This window comes from Stenella coeruleoalba, assembly GCF_951394435.1.
Source record: "Stenella coeruleoalba genome assembly, chromosome: 3".
Taxonomy (NCBI): Eukaryota; Metazoa; Chordata; class Mammalia; order Artiodactyla; family Delphinidae; genus Stenella; species Stenella coeruleoalba.
Genome location: NC_137148.1, coordinates 59,790,908 through 59,810,280, shown reverse-complemented (window position 1 = coordinate 59,810,280; position 19,373 = coordinate 59,790,908). Strand labels below are relative to the sequence as shown.

The 19,373-nt window shown below is 43.2% G+C and overlaps 1 protein-coding gene across 3 annotated transcripts in view; it reads right to left on the bottom strand.

Annotated features, from left to right (window-relative positions):
* SV2C (synaptic vesicle glycoprotein 2C) overlaps positions 1 to 19,373 on the bottom strand; it is a 481,273-nt gene that overhangs the window by 11,582 nt on the left and 450,318 nt on the right. For all 3 annotated transcript variants that reach the window (XM_079916961.1, XM_079916963.1, XM_079916962.1), the window contains 6 exons: positions 17,778 to 17,888; positions 17,238 to 17,326; positions 13,987 to 14,145; positions 10,802 to 10,935; positions 9,094 to 9,297; positions 8,463 to 8,622 (listed from right to left, as the gene is read on the bottom strand). In XM_079916961.1, coding sequence (XP_079773087.1) covers positions 8,463 to 8,622; positions 9,094 to 9,297; positions 10,802 to 10,935; positions 13,987 to 14,145; positions 17,238 to 17,326; positions 17,778 to 17,888 — 857 coding nt within the window. The remainder of the gene's footprint in view (positions 1 to 8,462; positions 8,623 to 9,093; positions 9,298 to 10,801; positions 10,936 to 13,986; positions 14,146 to 17,237; positions 17,327 to 17,777; positions 17,889 to 19,373) is intronic.

Genomic DNA, 19,373 nt, shown 5'->3' with positions numbered 1-19,373 from the left:
AGTGGGGACAGCCTCGGTTTCATCACTTACAAGGTGGGAGCTCCTTGCCCTGAGCTCCATGGAGGAGGGGTAAGAATGGCTCTGGGCCATATGGAGATAGGAAGTGTGAGCCGGGGAGCTCCCAGCAGGAAGTCACTGCCTGGATGCAGAAGGACACGCAGGCTGGAACTCAGAACCAAAATGAACCAGAGCATGTGCTGCCTCTAGAGATCTTCCTTGACTTACTATGAGTTGTATCCCTCCAAACCCATCATAAGTTGAATGTATCATAAGTCAGAAATGCATTTAATAACCCTACCGAACATCATAGCTTAGCCTAGCGTCCCTTAAATGTGCTCAGAACACATACATTAGCCTGCGGTTGAACAAAATCATCTAACGCAAAGCCTATTTCATAATAAAGTGTTAAATATCTCATGTAATTTACTGAATGCTGCATTGAAAGTGAAAAACAGAATGGTTGTATATATGTTCCTTCAAGTCTCAGCTCAGATATCACTCCTTCTAAGGAACCCTTTCTTCTGCTTTCAGAACACCATGTCCTTTCCCCACAATAACCCTGACCACACTATGTTCTGCCTGATGTTCACTTGTCCTTAAGCTCCATGAAAGTAATGACCACAAAGTAATGACTACAAATGGCTTATTCATGGTTGTATCACAGGCACTCCAAAAAAAGTTGTTGTGTAAATAAATGGACAATATTAAAAGTCATATTGAGATGGAGTAGACATACTTTTCTTATTCTTCCTACTAAATACAGCTAAAAGTCCTGGACGTTATAAAACAAACCTAAGAAGACTCTGGAAGATAAAAAAAAAGGCAGAGCAGCTGGGGACCTGGGGCATGGTGGCTTCCTGAATTTTCTTTTTGCCTCATACATCTGAGACTTGCAACTGACGAAGCTGGCAAAAGGAAATACCAACAGGTACAGATTTCAATAACACCCAAACCAGAGCCCGCTCTCTCTACCCAAAGGACCAGGATAGAGGCAGCCTAGCAAGACAGAAAACGTTTAGACAACAACCTCGCTTCTCCAACCAAATACTGGAAAAAAGTGCAACCCAACTGCCAGCCACACCAGCAAAGGCCGAGTGGAGAACCTAGACTTCCATCCCCGTGAACCTGTAATGAGGGGCCTCAACATCACCATTGGGGTGGTGTCAGGGAAGGCTAAGTAGGAAGCTGGGATTTTCATCCATGCTGGCCGGTAATGAGTTTGTCCCTCCATGGTATTGGTTATCTTGAGGGGAGCCTGGACTCCCACCGCTGTGCAGCAGGAATGAGGACACCCTTTCTTGGCTGTCAATGGAGGCTGAATGGTAACCTGGACATCTATCTCCACCTGGCAATAATGGGGTAGTGCACCCCTTCCCCTCCCAGAGAGATGTCTGAGAAGGCCAACCAAAACCAAAGGCTTAAATAAGATCAGAAGTCTCAGAACATAATATGAAAATGACTGCTTTCAACTGAATATCACTTATCATCCAAATAACCAGGAAGAGCTCAAACAGAATAAGAAAAAAACAATTGAGATGCCAACATTGACATGACAGAGATGTTAACATTATCTGATAAAGCTTTTAAAGCTGTCATTATAATAATGCTTCAATGAGCAATTATGAACACCCTTGAAACTCTTGAACACACAGAAATACAGAACACATCATGAAAAAATAGAAAGCCTCAGCAAAGAAATAAAAGACATAAAGAAGAACCAAATAGAAATTTTAGAACTGAAAAATCCAATAGCCAAAATAAAAAGCTTAGTGATTGGGCTCAACGGCAGAATGAAGCAGAGAGTGAAAAGAATCAGTAAATTGAAGACAGAACAATAGACACCATCCAATCTGAAAAACAAAGAGAACATAGACTAAAAAAAAAAAGTTAACAGAGCATCAGGGACCTGTGGGACTCTAACAAAAGACCTAATACTTATATCACTGGAGTCCAAGCAGGAAAAGAGAAAGTATTCAAATAAATAATGGTTGAAATTTGAAATAATGGCTCACAAATTTGGCAAGAGATACAAACCTACAGATTCGAGAAGCTGAGTGAATCCCAAATGTGATAACCCAAAGAAATCCACACCAAGACAAAGAAAAAAGTCTTGAGAGCAGCCAGAAGGAACACTTCACCTATAGGAAAAAACAGATTGCTATATTTCCCCCTCTAAAAATGCTGCACCTGTTTTTAGAATTCCCACAACAGTCTCTGAGCAGTAATTTCATCCTCACCCACTCCAGTTAACACTGAGTTTTTATCAGTCTTTAAAATCTTGGCTTTTCTGCATAATAAAAGAAAATTACATATCACCATTGCAATTCTAAAAACAGGTGCAACATTTTTAGAGCGGGGGGAATCTAGCAATCTAACTTTTTTTTTTTTCCTATAGGTGAAGTGTTGCCTCTGGTTTTTTCCCTATAGGTGAAGTGTTGCCTCTGGTGGCTTTCAAGATTTTTTTCTTTGTCTTGGTGTGGATTTCTTTGGCTTATCATGTTTGGGATTCATTCAACTTCTTGAACTTGAGGGGCTCCTAGATGGTTTCTAGATGGGGGCTGGTCTCCAGAAAAACTAACCATGTGATTAGAGGGTTGGAACTTTCAGCCTATCCCACCCTCACCTCAGGGAGGGGAGAGAGGCTGGAGACTGAGTTCAATCAGCAGCGGCCAATGATTTAATCAATCACGTCTACATAATGAAACCTCCATAAATCTGGAGAGCTTCCCGATTGGTGAACGCATCCACATGCCAGCAGGGTGGTGTACACCCCAACTCCAGGATGACACAGGCTCCTGTACTTGGGAGTCTTCTGGACCTCACCCTATGTGCAGGCATACCTCATTTCATTGCACTTCGTTTTATTATACTTGGAAGATATTGTGTTTTTTACAAATTGACCATTTGTGGCAACCCCGGGTCTAGCACGTCTATCAGCATCATTTTCCCAACAGTATTTGCTCACTCCCTGTCTCTCTGTCACATTTTGGTAATTCTCACAATATTTCAAATGTTTCCATTACTATTATATCTGTTGTGGTGATCTGTAAATGAAACCAAACAGGACCCTGTGGGGCTTCTGGGATGGAAGCCTTTCTTTGTTTGTAGGGAACAGCCTCCAGCCACCATGAGGCCTCCCTAAATCCCAAAGGGCAGATTCAAACAGTTGCTAGTCAGGGAAGGGAGGGGATGCTGAGACTAGGGAGGAGCAGCCAGGAAACAAGAGTGAAGCCTTGGGGCAGGGTCCTGGTTCCACCTCAAGGGAGACACATAACAATATCTTTGAGCCCTTCTGCAGAACTAAAACCCCCAACAAATGGAAGATGTGAAACTATTTGATGAAGCATTCTTCATTCCAGAGAGGAGGTCACAGTTTGATAACCTTAAATCTCATAACCCCAGTTAATCTGAGATAACCCCAGAATCTCATCAGGAGACCACCTTAGGCCAGATCAAAGGAACGCAGGCCTTTGCGCACCCTGATCTTTATCAGCAACCCCACCCTTGAACCATTGCTGTGGAACTCACCAGATCCTCCTGGGTTGGGACACACAGTTTTGAGGGCACGAGCCCACTGTGTCCCCCTTTGCCTGGCAAAGCAATAAAGCTATTCTTTGCTACTTCACCCAAAACTCTCTCTGAGATTCAACTTGGCACTGGTGCACAGAGGCCGAGTTTCGGCATCATTACCAGAAAGAGCAAGCGATTAGAGGTTGGCACTGGGAATGGGGGGAACAGCGCTGGAGATTAAGTTCTATAAAAACTTTCGAACAACAAGATTTGATGAACTTCCAGGTTGGTGACTGCACGGAAGTACCAGGAGGGTGGCATACGTGGATGGGGCACAAAGCTCTGTGCTCCTTCTTCCGTTACCTTGCCCTATGTATGCATCTCTTCTGTCTGGCTGTTCCTGAGTTGTAACCTCTTATAATAAATCGGTAAACACAAGGAAATGTTTCCCTGAGTTCTGTGAGCCATTCTGGCAAGTGATCAAACCCAAGGAGGGGGTAGAGAGAACTCCAATGTACAGCCGGTTGGTCAGATGTACAGGTGATAACCTGACTTGTGTTTGGTGTCTGAAGGGGGGCACTCTTGTGGGAAGTGAGTCCTTAACCTGTGGGATCTGATGCTGTCTCCAGGTAGATCGTGTCAGAACTGAGTGAAATTTTAGAACATCCAGCTGGTGTCTACTGGGAATTAGAGAATTGCTTGGTATGGGGAAAAAAACCCTCCATATTTGGTGGCCAAAAGTCAAGAATTGAGCGTGGAGGAAAAAAAACCCGAGCTTTTCCTTACAAAAAGTGTTAGCAGTGGCTGTCCTGCTTCATTTTTCAGGCACAGAAAAGTGCTGCTCAATAAGTACATACAATTTTAATTTCAAATTTTCCTGCCTCTTTATGAAACGATTTAGGGTAGCTTATAAAAGACAAAATTAGGGCTTCCCTGGTGGCGCAGTGGTTGAGAGTCCACCTGCCGATGCAGGGGACACGGGTTCGTGCCCCAGTCCGGGAAGATCCCACATGCCACGGAGCGGCTGGGCCTGTGAGCCATGGCCGCTGAGCCTGCGCGTCCGGAGCCTGTGCTCCACAACGGGAGAGGCCACGACAGTGAGAGGCCCGTGTACCGCAAAAAAAAAGACAAAATTAATAAAATAGGAATGCAAGAGTGCAAACCAGGATGAGGAGAAGCAAAGCAAATACCTGGACCATGGAGATGTAACACCGACATAGGCACTCTGCCTCTTGACCTCACAGCAGGGAAGCAAATGTGAGGAACTACTAATTTTTATCATATGAAGTGAAGAGACAAAGCAGCTCCCCAGAGCAGGTCCTGGAACTCGCTGCAGATCAGGTGGTGGGCTCTACAGAGAGGAAAGGTGCACTCTGATGGGAAACGTCCTGTCCTCACTCGTGCTTTCACAGTAAATGCAAGCCAAGAGTATAACATTAAAGGTCAAGTCCGCACTGTGGTTGACAAATGTGGCTTTCAAGTGTTATAACTTTCATAGCATTTAGATTATATGGTAAGTTATGTCCCCCCAATATAATCATTTTCACTGGGATTTTGATAGGCGTTGGCTGTTGAATAGCTCAAGAGGCTACTTTTTTAGTTTGGGGCCTGGAATCAGAGTGTCCTAGTAAGTGACCATTAAGGATAGATTCTAGAAACTGGGCAAGGAGTTGGCAGGGCTAAAGTTCCTAGTATGAAAAAATCACACCCTATAACCAACATTCTTGTCAGGATGTATTCTATTCTGCTTCCACGGGGAGAAGAGGCCATAGGGTACCTACACACAAAAACAGTTGGGGTTTTCTTCTAACAGCTGAGCCAGAGATCAGGGGAGCCCTCCTATGTGACCCAGAGGAAAGCAGCAGAGATGACACAGAAGGCTTTAGCCCGAAACAGAGTAGGTGGTGCTAGCTACATGACCATGGCCCTAGTGATGCCGCTCTGGCAGTTCTCTCTCCATCACTTAAGGAAGTGACTTCCTGTACGTTATCTGGTAACATCAGCTTGAGTGCTGGAGAACATCTGCTAGCAACAGCGTGGCTAAAGTGAGGATGCACCTTGCCAATTCTGAGTCCTGGCCCAGCTGCCATGCTCTGAAACACATCCCCATGCTTTGCTGCTCCAGCAGCAGCAAACTGAACGTAAGAGGGATACTACGGCAGGCTGGTGCCTGCGACAGGTGGGACTCCTCTGAAGCTGACTTTGTCACAGCCATGCCAAGCCTTCCTGAGACTGCTTGCTGGTGGTCTGGGACACTTCTACCCAGCTGGCCTTCCTTCCTTCCTCCTCCATGGGGCTCAGGCTTGCACTGCAGCCAGACTGTACCTCCCTCCCCATTTTCTCTCATAACCCACATTTCCTCTAACAAAAATCCGTGCATGTTTAATCCCATCTTGTCCTCTGCTTCTCAGAGGATCTGAGCTAATACACAGGGCAATTTCTGTTTTAATCTTGCTTGATGTTTAACCTTTCCGACGACAGAAACACAGCAGGTCCATGTTTCTCATGGACAGACCCACCTGATTTGTGGCGTTTTGTTTTTAAGCCAGGTTTTTGCCACAGGAGAATACTCATTCTTCCATTCCTGTGGCAGAGGGATAAGCAGCTGATTCATCTCAAATAGTATCAAGCTTTTACAATGTAAAATAAAAAGGTTACAGGCTGTGACATAGCCTTGCTCTAACAGTGAGGGGCTTTTTTAAACGTCTAGTTTAGTCCACACCTGGGCCCAGTTTGCAGGATGAGAAGGCAGGCAAGCTGCAGAGTCTTAATCTTGTTTTGGCAGCATCCTAGTCCCGCGACACCCATCCCAGGAGCTTGCCCACAGAAGAGAACTAACGTTTGTTGAAAGAAGGGAGGAGATGCCAGTTGTGGGTTGTATGTTCCTTTCAGAGCGTAAGTCAGGTTACTAATTAGAATATCTGATAAGCAGACATCCATAAGAGTTCCAGATACTCAGCAGGGAGATGGATACTGGAGTACCTACAGGGTTCCTGTAAGCTCAGTAATAGATGTTCATGGAGAAGAAATATAAGTTAGAGAGTCTGGGTATGCAGAGAATGTACCCATGGGGCCAATAAACAAAAGGAGGACTCAGGATCAGTTGAAAATTGATATCCCAAATGTCTCTGCATTGTCGTAGAAAAAACCCTCCTCCATCTCAAAGTCCAGAGAATGCTGACTCCATCCTCTAGCAAAGAGGGCCTCCATGGTGACGGAGTATACGCGAAATGAGAGAAGGCAAAGGCCATTCGTCTTCACTCATGTCAAATGGCAAAACAGGCTTCTATTCTTTTCATGAATCAGCTGCTGAAGCTCCACCCCCAAAGCCCTACCTTCTAGCCCCTTTTATGATATGAGGTGCAAAGTCTCTGTGTCTCCATTTTGGGAACAGATGCATAATTTTCTTCCAATAGCTCTTTTTTTGCTCACTGGAAATGTGTTGGGCTTTCCTTCAACAGACCAGGAAGGTCAAGAGATATGCTCCAGAGACCTCTTTGTGGTGCCTTAATGCAGAGCTCACGTAGATACTTGCAAATGTAAGGTAAGAACCCTCTCAGGACTGATAAGGGGCCCGGAGAGGCTCCTTTTTTTTTTTTTTTAAGCATTATTATTATTATTATTTAAAACATTTATTGTTTTGCATACATTATTTTATTTTAAATTTATTTATTTTATTTATTTTTGGCTGTGTTGGGTTTTTGTTGCTGCGCTTGGGCTTTCTCTAGTTGCGGTGAGCGGGGGCTACTCTTCGTTGCATTGCACGGGCTTCTTATTGCGGCGGCTACTCTTGTTGCAGAGCACGGGCTCTAGGCGCGTGGGCTTCAGTAGTTGTGGCACACAGGCTCAGTAGTTGTGGCTCGCGGGCTCTAGAGCGCAGGCTCAATAGCTATGGCGCACGGGCTTAGCTGTTCCACAGCACGTGGGATCTTCCCGGACCAGGGCTCGAACTCATGTCCCCTGCATTGGCAGGCTGATTCTTAGCCACTGCGCCACCAGGGAAGCCCCTGGAGAGGCTCTTACAGCCTATCCCTCCCTGTTTCATTACTGCTTCCTCATACTGTTAGCCAGCAAGCTAAGTCATGGACACAATTAAATTCCTTCACTGGTTTCATTGCCCTAGTAACTCCAGCTAGCAACTATAGTCCCCTACATTTTCTTTTTAAAAGAGATGAGTAGATGTATAAAATAAATAAGCTACAAGGACATATCGTATAACACATGGAATATAGCCAATATCTTATGATAACTATAAATGGAGCATAACCTTTAAAAATTGTAAATCATTATGTTGTACATTTGAAACATATAATATTGTACTTCAACTATACCTCAGAAAAAGTCAGGTAAAAAAAGAACTTCAGTGCCTTACCTTGTCTAACAAATTAAATATAAATATCCACACGTATACTGAAAAGCCTTCATAGTTCCTGGGCAAACCTGATTTTCCCATACCACATGATAGTTAAATATAATTATAATATTTAGTATATATGTTTAATACTAATATTGACTATATATTTAACTACATAATACATGTATACACTGCTATAAAAATATCTAGCTGTAAATATAGTCTAGCTATAAAAATTGGGAACAATTTCCATTGTAATTATTTAGCATTTAACTTATGATTGTCCCTTCTCAGCAATCATCATGCATCCCCAGGAATGTTTTCAAATTGAGAAACTAATCTACAAACTGCTTTCAAAGTAATAACGTTTTTATGATACTACGTGTAATAGTCAATGAGGAAGAAATAATGTTTTGCCTCATTAAAAAATAAAGAATAAATGGAAGATATGAGTAGAGCCTACAACTTCATAAGCCAGAATTTTTTCTTTTGGATTTTTGCTTTTTGGGGGAAATGACAGTTTGGCTTGTTTGCTCTGACTTTTCAGTGGTCCTGTGGGGCTCAGAGAACCTCTTGCTGGAGGCCCATTTCCACATACCTCCGATCTGTAGGGTACAGCTCCACAGTGACCACATCAAGAGAGTTCCAGGCCGAGATGGTCAACCCATTGTACAGACACAGCATGCCTATCATCATGGATTCGCTGGTGCCAAACCAAAGGAAGAAACAGCTGATCCCCGAAAGCACCATAGAGCCACCTGCCAACGAAGCAGACACGGCTGGGACGTTTCCTGTCATCTTAGTAGGGCAAAGACCCTCGGGGTCTTTGAGATCTCACAGCAAAACTGAATCCCAAGAGGAAGCCACAGCCTGGGTTCATAAAGCTCAGGTACAAGTGTGTTTACTTGTATATAAGGTTTGCGTCTCTAACTACCTTCTGAACACAGCGAGCATGAAATACACATCATCAATCACTCAGCTATGTAAGTAGAAAAAGAGACATTAGTCACACATAATTAGTTTTTCAGTCTGTTAATGCACAGAAGCTGTTCAAATGAGATGTAATTAGACATATTTTACTAAAATTTAGTCCTAATGAAAGGTCTTAAGGGATTTCTCCTCATCTCTGTGGGATGCAAATCCTAGGGGAGTAGGGAGTATAGCAGGAGACAGGCTCCCTCTAGACTGCAAGGGCAGCTCTTGTATTTTACATGAAACCAAGCACATACCTAGCATCGTTAAGCGCCCGATTCTGTCCATTAGGAGAGCAGACACGATGTTCCCTGGCAACACTGCCAATGTCCCCAGGAAGTTGACAAAATAAATCCAGTAGGCACCATAGTCATCTTCAAAGGTAACGTAGCATCCTGTCTTGTTGTGCAAAAAGGTGCAGTTTTGAAATTCGCAGTTAATGAATTTATATGGTTCAAAATCTGTGGACACAAAGAACGACAACTTATACTGGTGCGTCAGAGTCGTGCACCGAAAGCCTGCCGAGAATTCAGAACAAAATCATGGTATTGTAGGCTCCTTGAGGGCTCCAGGGCCTGGCCAAAGCACAGGATCTAGTCTAGGACCCCGCATTACGAAGCAGCTGAAGGTAGGAATACTTCTGTTGAATAAAGGAATAAACTAAAGAGTCCAGTTATCCTCTGATTTCTTATGGTTGGTCATTGCTAATTACATGATTGCTTACTCCTTTACGATGTTACTTTCTTCTAATTATCATGTTACATAAGGACTATCATTAGAGTACTAAGGCTTCCATACTACAATTATAAAAATAATTTGTTTCAAAATGTGTATGAATCGGCCTTACTACTGCCATTGTATAGGGCTCTGAGGCAGCGAGAAGGAACAGGACCTTCCTTGGGTCCTTAAGGCGGAATTTATAAGAGAAGGCTCAAGTGGAGGAACCCACCGAGGAACCCGAGTCAGCCTCGTTGGAAGGTCACCAGCATTCGCTGCTGATTTTTTTTTTCTTGAACTTGGATCTAGCCAAAAGGGGCTGCAGATGATGCTGGGCTCTGCTAAAAGGCAGTGAGAATCAAAACGGTTGCTGTCCTCGCTGAACAAGATGCGCCTAAAAAGCTGGTCTTCTGAGGCTGAATGGGTTGGAAGACAGCGAGAGCACGGTTTAAACAAAGCCCGAGACCCCTGACTCCACTCTCACTTGGAGCTAGGCAGAGCTGGCTCCTGTCTGATCACCAAGAAGGCAGGACTGGCAACAGGGTGGAGCTGATCCTCCTGCCAGTGTCGGGCTGTTATTCTGAACTCATGGGACAGAGGGACCAATGTGTGTCGGCGGCAAGGCCTGGGCTTTGCAGTCAGATGAGCCTGGGCTCAAATGGCAGCTGTTACTAGTTCTACAATTGTGGCCAAATTACTGCATTGTTCTAAGCCTCAGCTATCGTGAAAATTAAACAAGATAATGAGTGTCTAATAACCTGAGGTAGGAACCAGCACACAGTAGGTGTTCACTCAATGTTTGCTGCCCTTCCTCTTTTTCCCTGGGGAGTTTTCCAGGCTCCATTAAATGGACTGGACTAAAAGACTGTATCTGATTGAGCATGTTTCATCCATCTCTGTAGATTCGTAGTTCAGGCATGCTCACTTAAGCTAACACCAGATTTTGAAATCAGGATGATCAAAACAAACGAACCACAGGTTAATTCTTTGCTTTAAAAATTATTCACCAGAGGATTTTGTATTTCCAGCTTTGAACTCGGCAAGCTCCATCTGCATTAAGTGTGACAAAGACAGTCAATACAAGCTCAGCTTTGATCCAACCTGATGGAGGGAGTCCGTTCATTTGTACTTCAACCTCCACTTCCCCCTTAAGCCTATGCCCACGCCTATCACCAAATGAGTATCACGTTTCTGCCAAGAACCAGGGCCTGTGAAGAGGCGCCAGGCAGGGTTAAGTGGCACACCTACCTGTGTTGTTAAAAACAGTATTAATAAACATGCAGTTCTTGAAGTAGGTGTTGACTGAAGTTACATCCTCAAAGGTGCAGGACTTAAAAACCGAATCTTTGAAAATTATGGATTTGAGCCTGATCCCTTCGAATCTGCCCAACACACAAAAAGATTCACATTGATGATTGTGTCTATCAGAGTTGAAAGCTAGGTCAAACAGTTTTAGAGATGTGAGGTCCCACTAGGGACTCTCTTAATTATAAAGGACATTGGCTTCTGGATTTTCTAAGCTCCTAGCTTTCCCCCTTTTTCCTCATGCGGCCTGTCCTTTGGCTATCTCATTGCTCACCAATATTATTTTCTACCGGAAGAAGAGATGGCATTCAAAATAACTGCATTTAGCTTTTGGCAATGTTGGTAAAAGTTTTTGTAGGGTATACAGCTAAAGGTATTGAGTTTGGAGATTACCTGTGGCTACTGATTCTTTATTTTTCAATCCTATCCTCTTGTTCCTTCACACATGCCTTTATTTGAAAATTCTCTATTTGGGGTTAATAGCTCTAACTTGAGGATGTGCTTCCATGCTCACTTTTAATGAAAGTCTATTTCCCAAGCTGAAAACCCAAAACTTCTTAATTCTAGTGTAGGGACTTCCAATTATCTTGAAGAGAGGATGGGAGAATCATTTATGTGAGGAATGATTGTCTTGGGGGTCAAGAAACTCATAGCTTACAGTCATTTCCAAGAATATTTTTTTTCTCATCGCTAAGAGGTACCAAGTAGAACGACCGTAGCCCTGCTTATTTTTGGAAATGCGTAGAATGATGAAACTTGCTCAGGTCCATTTTTGGGTGATGTAAAGGGGAAGGGGGAGATGATAATAGTCACAATGATCCTAACATCTCAGAAGAGTCTATGGCTCAGATATTCAGTGTTGATAAGGACCCTTGGGAGACATGGATACATATTCTCAGTGTGTCTCGGCAATTTATTAAGAGACTATGAATGTATACTTAGCCAGTCACCGAGAGGAAAATGCTTATTCACCTGGGGAAGAAGTTATTACACCAAATACCACTCTTATGAGAGCAGAAAGGGACTGATCCTCCCAAGCAAGTGAGCTGACTTAAAAGCAATTCACTATCGGGTACTCTGAAAATCATCCTCACCCTAATGTCGGACTGCATTTGTCCACTCAAAATGCACTAAGCGCCTATGAGACCAACCTCCTCAAAAAACAGTCTTATTTCAACCCTTACTCTAGGAGTCCAGAGTAAAACCATCTAAGCCATAAATCTATCTACTAAAGGAGGGTAAATAATGGCACATTTGAAGAAGATCACTACTTTTCTGAAGTGAAACTGAATTTAGAAAGGGGAAACAATTGTTTTTAATGGATACTATATGCACAGGGTACACACGGTGCAAAATTCAAAATGTTGAAAAAGGAAAAAGTAAGTCTTTTGTCTCCCATCCTCAAGCCACCTAGTTCTTTTTCCCAGGGATAACCACTGTTGTCAGTTTCCCGTATGCTCTTCCAGAAGCATTCTGTATACAGGGCGCTAGCAAACAGGACACTATTCTACACCTTGCCTCGTTCTCCTCGGAGTCTACTTCGGAGGTCATTCCTTATCAGTATGTAAAGAATCGCCATTTTAGAATGTTGACTAGGAAAACTATTTTTAAAAAATGAGTTAGCTAGTGGTATTTCAAATTTCCCTGAAAGACAAAAAAAAAAAAAAATTTCTATCGCTTTCTAAAATAAATGTATATGTTTTAGAGGGATTTTAATACTATTAAAATTATTAATCATTACATCGCCAAAGTAAAAAATTTCTCCGTGATGACTGAATATCCAGCTTTTAATTAAAACTTTTAATTAAAAATATGACTGTCAGGGGGCTTCCCTGGTGGCGCAGTGGTTGAGAGTCCGCCTGCCGATGCAGGGGACGCGGGTTCGTGCCCCGGTCTGGGAAGATCCCACATGCCGCGGAGCGGCTGGGCCCGTGAGCCATGGCCGCTGAGCCTGCGCGTCCGGAGCCTGTGCTCCGCAACGGGAGAGGCCACAACGGTGACAGGCCCGTGTACCACAAAAAAAAAAAAAAAAAAAAAAAAAAAAAAGACTGTCAGAGGCACAAACATATTAGAAATTTCTAATGGAGTAACAATAACTTTTAAGTAGTTAAGTCAATTTTCATGCTAGAATTATAGAGCACTTGACTCTAAAGTTTCTGCGGAGGAGCAAGTACCGATTCGAGTCAGTATTTTATGTGGGAGAGTGAAGGTCATCCTATATGGATTAGGCCCCTCACTGAATTGCTGATCCAAACAACTACCTCCTGGTTGGTCACTCTCCTTTGCATTACACAAATCATAAGTATCCCACAGAATTAGTTTTCATCTTTCCAAACTAGTTTTTGCCCAGGGAAACTTCGATCATTTATTTTTTTAGAGTTATACTTTAATTTTGAAACTGGGAGAATTTCCTAAGAATGATATAAACCAACAGGAACTCACACCAGCAATTATTTGCTCAGATAACAAATAATGGGTAGAAATGAGGACCCTGTCTACCCCTTTCCCTCTCTGAAAAAATAAACCACAACCACCTTTGGAGTCACTTCTCTCTCCTCATCAAGAGGCGTTTCAGACTCCATACTCAAAAATGTCCTTTGCTAACTTATTCCATATTTTCAAAGCTCTTAACTTTGGGGAATCATTCCTATTCTCTAATTGAAACTTTTCCTGATACAACTTAACCCCAATTCTTGATTCAGCATAGTGGAGAAGGAAGGAAATCTGAAAAGTGGTCCCCTTTTCCAGAGATAAAAACAGGCATGAGATAACAGGGCAGATTTCCTCTCTGAGTTAAATAATGCTATAACCTATCTTATTTTCTCATAATCTTCACTCTTCTCTTCCATAACTTATTTTGCTTGCTTTCCAAGGCCTCTCTGAATTTTCTTTTCACACCAGTCAATTCCATTTCTTTATCAATATGAAGCAGCCCAGTTTCAGAAGTAGTGATAACTGATATACGTGGACCTTTTCTTTAAAGGCCATTTGGAAGTATTTAAATTCAGTCTGAAAATGACTACATGTACAAACTAAAAAAACTATTCATATTTTAGTGCCGTGAGGGCTAATAAGAAATACATTTTTGAGACCAGGTAGGAAGTGAAATGATTTAAAAGTTTCCGGACCTGCCGTTGTCCCATTCCAGTCCAGAAACAATCTTATTTGTCGTTGTAAAGTTAGTAGTTAAATTTGAAAATTTTCCTGTCGGATCATCTACATCTTTCAACACACTCGACTGCAGATGTTTAATAACATCAGGGAACCAAATGGATAAACCGTAGTACCTGCAAAGACAAAGAAATGTGAGTTTGTAAAGGTGCCGACAACCCTAGCGGCCATGACCATCTCCCCGTCATTTTCAGAGAGGTAGTGGTTTCTGGAGAAGCACTGCTGAGTAGGACCCGCCTCCTGTAGCATTATGAACCGTCAAACAGTAATCTCACTGCCCTCCTCATCACAAGTCTGCAAAAATCACGCTAGAGGGATGGCCTGGGTTTCCCTGGAGAACCGCAGGTCTGTAATTCCTGAACCCTTCCTTTGGGAAGAGACGTGCATAAGAACCCCATCGTACACCAGCACATGGCATCCTGGCCCTAATGTTTTGCTCATCCCCGTAGGCTGCACTGAAGGACCCCATCTCCTACTCTGGAGCTACAAACTCCTGGGGTCCCCAGACTGTGAGGGCCCTTAAAGAATGACCTCTTTATTAATGGACAATCTTTCTTGCTTCCTACACTACTATGGTACCGCTAGCCTGGGGGCAGAGCCCACGCTCAAAGAAGTTCAAGGCTGGAAAAAAGGCCATTTAAGTTATTCATTGGAAAAGCCAGGTTACTGCCCACTTTCTGCCTCTTGCCTCTAGTGTGCTATTCTAACAGCTTACAGCTCAGTCATACAGCTGTGACCTTCATAACAGCAGCCACTGACCACATGCGGCTACTGAGCAGTTAAATGTGACCAGTCTGAATGAGATGTGCCATGAGTATGAAACACCAGATTTGAATACTTTTGGGGAAAAAAAACGTAAAATTAAGTTGCTAATCATTTCATATTGATTAAATGTCAGAATGATAATATTTTGGACAAAATGAGTGAAATAAAATGTTATTAAAATTTGTTTCCTTTTCCTTTTTTTTTCTTTAAATGTGGCTGCCAGAACATTTAAAATGACACATGTGGCTGACATTATATTTTTACTGGACAACGCTGCTCTAAACTGGTGGTTCCCACCCAAAGCACGGTCCCTGGGCCAGCAGCATCAACATCACCCGGGACCTTGTTAGAAATGCAGACTCTCAGGCCTCATCCAGACCTGCTGAATCAGAAACTGTGGGATGGAGTCCTTCGTGTAAGTCTTCTGATGCACACTCAAGTTTGAGAACCACTGCTCTAGCTTATCCCTAGTTACATTGAGCTACACAGGGAAAGAAGTGGTCATGAGCATAACTTTTGCAGGTAGATATGCTAGGTTTGAATCCTGGCCTTGCCAGTCACCAGCTGTGTGATCCTGGGCAAGTTATGAAAGCCTCAGTTATCCCCCCATCTCTAATATCGGGATGATGATAGTACCCACCTTCCTGGGTAGTTGCTTGGATTAAATGGAATGCCAAGTACCTAGCACATAGCGAGTGCTCAAAAGACGAAGTTTTTTTTTTTTTTTTAAATACACTTATTTATTTAATTTATTTATTTTTGGCTGCGTTGGGTCTTCGTTGCTGCGTGCGGGCTTTCTCTAGTTGAGTCGAGCGGGGGCTACTCTTCGTTGCGGTGCAAGGGCTTCTCATTGCGGTGGCTTCTCTTGTTGAGGATCACGGGCTCTAGGCGCGCGGGCGCAGTAGTTGTGGTGTGTGGGCGCAGTAGTTGTGGCTCACGGGCTCTAGGGCACAGGCTCAGTAGTTGTGGTGCACGGGCTTAGTTGCTCCGCCGCATGTGGGATCTTCCCGGACCAGGGCTCGAACCTGTGTCCCCTGCATTGGCAGGCGGATTCTTAAACCACTGCACCACGAGGGAAGCCCCATAGTAGGCATTTAATACTCGTTAATTTTCAGCCCTCTCTTCCTTCATAGATCAATTTTTTTTTAGAACTTGAGTGGGAGTTACTTTACATGTTCTAAGTCAACCCTGTCAATTTAGAAATAAGGAACTAAAACTTGGTAGTGTCCCCAAGTCACACAGCAGAACAACCCCTACCTTCCTGGTCTCTCCCTTTACTACAACTCACAGCACTGGGAAAGGCTGGTCATCTGCGATCACTCACTGGTTTTCATTTAGGGATGTTAAGACATGGAGCTTGCAGCATAAATATTGGGCTCTACCAGAGCCTATTGACCTGAAAGTGTAGGGTATTATCTACCTGCCTTTAAAAAACAATAAATTAGGCAAAAATCGAGTTGTATACACATATTCTAAAGTGAGTATGTCAACCATTTGCAACAAAAATTCTGAAATTTCTCCCTACCTCCTCTTTACATATATGGTGGTTTTATTTATTGAGCACTTATTATGTGCCAGGGCCATATATCCGTGAGCAAAACAGTTTAAAATCCCTGTTCTCACAGAACTTCCAGAGGAGGAAGACAGAGTTTTCTTTATTCTTTAAAGAATGGAGGGCGGCTTCCCTGGTGGCGCAGTGGTTGAGAGTCCGCCTGCCGATGCAGGGGACACCGGTTCGTGCCCCGGTCCGGGAAGATCCCACCTGCCGCGGAGCGGCTGGGCCCGTGAGCCATGGCCGCTGGGCCTGAGCGTCTGGAGCCTGTTGTCCGCAACGGGAGAGGCCAGAACAGTGAGAGGCCCGCATACCGCCAAAAAAAAAAAAGAATGGAAAAGCTTTTTGTCTATTAGAAGATGATAGAAGGTACGATGGGGAATAATAAAGCTGAAAAGGGGACCGGGAGTACTGAGGGGCTGCAGTTTTTAAAAAGGTGCTTCAGGAGGTATCATTGAGAAGGTGACACACCAGGAAAGACTCAAAGGAGGAGAGGACATGAGCCAGGCCATGTCCGGGGGCAGGACTAAGGCCCGAGATGGAACATGTTCAAGAAAGTTCTGACACATTTGAGGAAGAGCAAAGAGGCCGGTGGGCTGGGGCTGCGCCAGTGAGGAGAGGAGGGTGGAGAAATCATGGGGGCAAACCATTCGCGGGCTTATCGAACTTTCCAGACACTGTTGGTTTTGCCACCCCCGCTTCTTTATGACAACATAAATTAAATGACTGGGTGATAAAAACTGTAATTGCCAGCAAATGGAAAATGAAAAAAAAAAATTCTTTCGTAGAGGTTAACAGCATCAAACAGTATAAGAAGAAAAGCAGCGTGGTTGGGAGTTACAGTGTGGAAATTTAAAGATTTCACTCACCAAGAATTTAGGCATCACTTACCCAAAGGACAGCGTGAACCAAACAATCGTAAGCTTTATGGTATTGTCCTTGACTGGGTAGGTGAAACAGCTCATAAAAGTCAACCAAATCTGTGAAATATTAGAGAGTTAATTTTCTTAGGCAGTTACCTAGTCAACCGCATTTCCCAACCTCCTCCAACAAATTATAAAAAATGTTGAGTTTTCTTTGGGCTGGATTCATTTGAACTTACAGTGTAAAAGCTAAAGGCTATAGGAAACCAAATTTTTGGTTTCTGGAATTTTTATTTATCAGCTTCCAATGGACAAAGTAACTCAAGACATCAGTGTACCCCATCACTGCCAGTACTCCTTGCCTAATACCTTCCCTCCCCAAAGAGAGAATGTCTTGGTAACCCCGCTAATCCCAAGGGGATCCTATTACCTGGTCCTACTCTAGGAATCGGGTGTCCTGGGCAGAAGGGGGAAGAACCCCATTCACGGGACAGATTGAGTCAATCCTGTTTCTGACTAACCTCAAGTACCAAGTTGGCCAGCAAGTCAGGATGGGCTTGTTACTTACTCCATACAGTTCTGTGCGGATCCGAACAAAACACCTCCTGTACCATGTTCCTGTGTCACTCTCGATTTCGATCAGCTCATCTATTTGTCTTGGGGTTTTGATTCTGTTTACCTGTAAGGAGCAACAGAGGGCAAAGTGTTGAGTTCTCTTCTCTGAAGTTGGCGGAGTTTAGGCTTACAATTTGTTTTTAAAGGACTGAAAGCTGACTCCAACAAAAAGGAAGCAGGTATTTGATACACAAGCAGGTATCCATACATATATGAGACCACTGGTGTAAGTACAGAGACTCAAAAGAACTGAATAAAGAATGAATGGGGAAAAAAAAAGAAAAATGGGAGGGAATACCATAAAGAAGAGGGGGAAGAGTAAGTAGTAATGGAATAATATGAAAACAAAATACCCTTCTCTGAATCACTAGTAAAAAGGCACACATTAGGGGGTTGGGGAGGGATGGATTGGGATTTGGGGATTAGTAGAAGCAAACTATTATACAGAGAATGGATAAACAACAAGCTCCTACTGTAAACACAGGGAACTATATTCAATATCCTGTGATAAACCGTAATGGAAAAGAATATGAAAAAGAATGAATATGCATGTATAACTGAATCACTTTGTTGTACCGCAGAAATTAACACAAGATTGTAAATCAACTGTACTTCAATAAAATAAATTTTTTAAAAAAGGCATACATTAGCAGATTAAACATCCAGATAGATTCGCTTCTGGATTAAGAACTACTTTGCTTAGACTAAAATGACTGAACACACTTTTCTTTGGAATCTGCTTATTTGATGAATTTGGCCCCTAAACATAGTTCTTAAAGCTTTCCCATCAAACTTCCATTCTTAGAGCATCCCTGTGACCCTTGCTTCCTTCTCCCACAGCTCCTGACAGTGCCTGGTCAGCAAGTACCCACAGGTGACCATGAGGTGAGGTCCAGTGAATGAGCTTCAATTACAAGCCTCAACACGGACTCTTCAAGGTTAGAAGGGGAAGAAATGATGGAGGATCAGCCTGAAGCTGTATCCATGACTTAAACTAGCCTCCTTTTGCTAAGGAAAAGAACGAAGAGTCAGGAGAAGCAATGCTTCCAACACAGAGAATGAAACCTGAAAATAGAGAGAGAGAGAAAAAAAAGCATGGTTCCTTTGTGGACCTGTCCCATCTGACCCTGTGAGGCAACATCTAACTGCTGTTGATACACCTGAGAGAGGACACAGGAATGTGTACACATTACCCTGCCAGGGATAACTCCTGAACAGATCTTTCTGGAGAGTCTGCCAACATCCAAAGGAGCACTTCTATCATGAGACTCCAGCTGCCAAGACTGGCTTTTGACAGAGGTGATTTGGGGACCCTCGGTATCTTTCAAATTACACCAGGTGGGCAGTAGCCTCCTCATGGCTATGTAAACAAAGATGTCCATATTTAATGACAATAATGTCTGAGTTAATGTCTGGGATTCCAAACAGAGTCAGCTCCAACTCATCCATGTAGGCATTATTTTGTGATATTCCAGAATTCCTTTTTTTAAATCACAGGGGTATTCTTCTTCTTCTTTTTTTTTTTTGTTTGTATTTAATGAAAGATTCA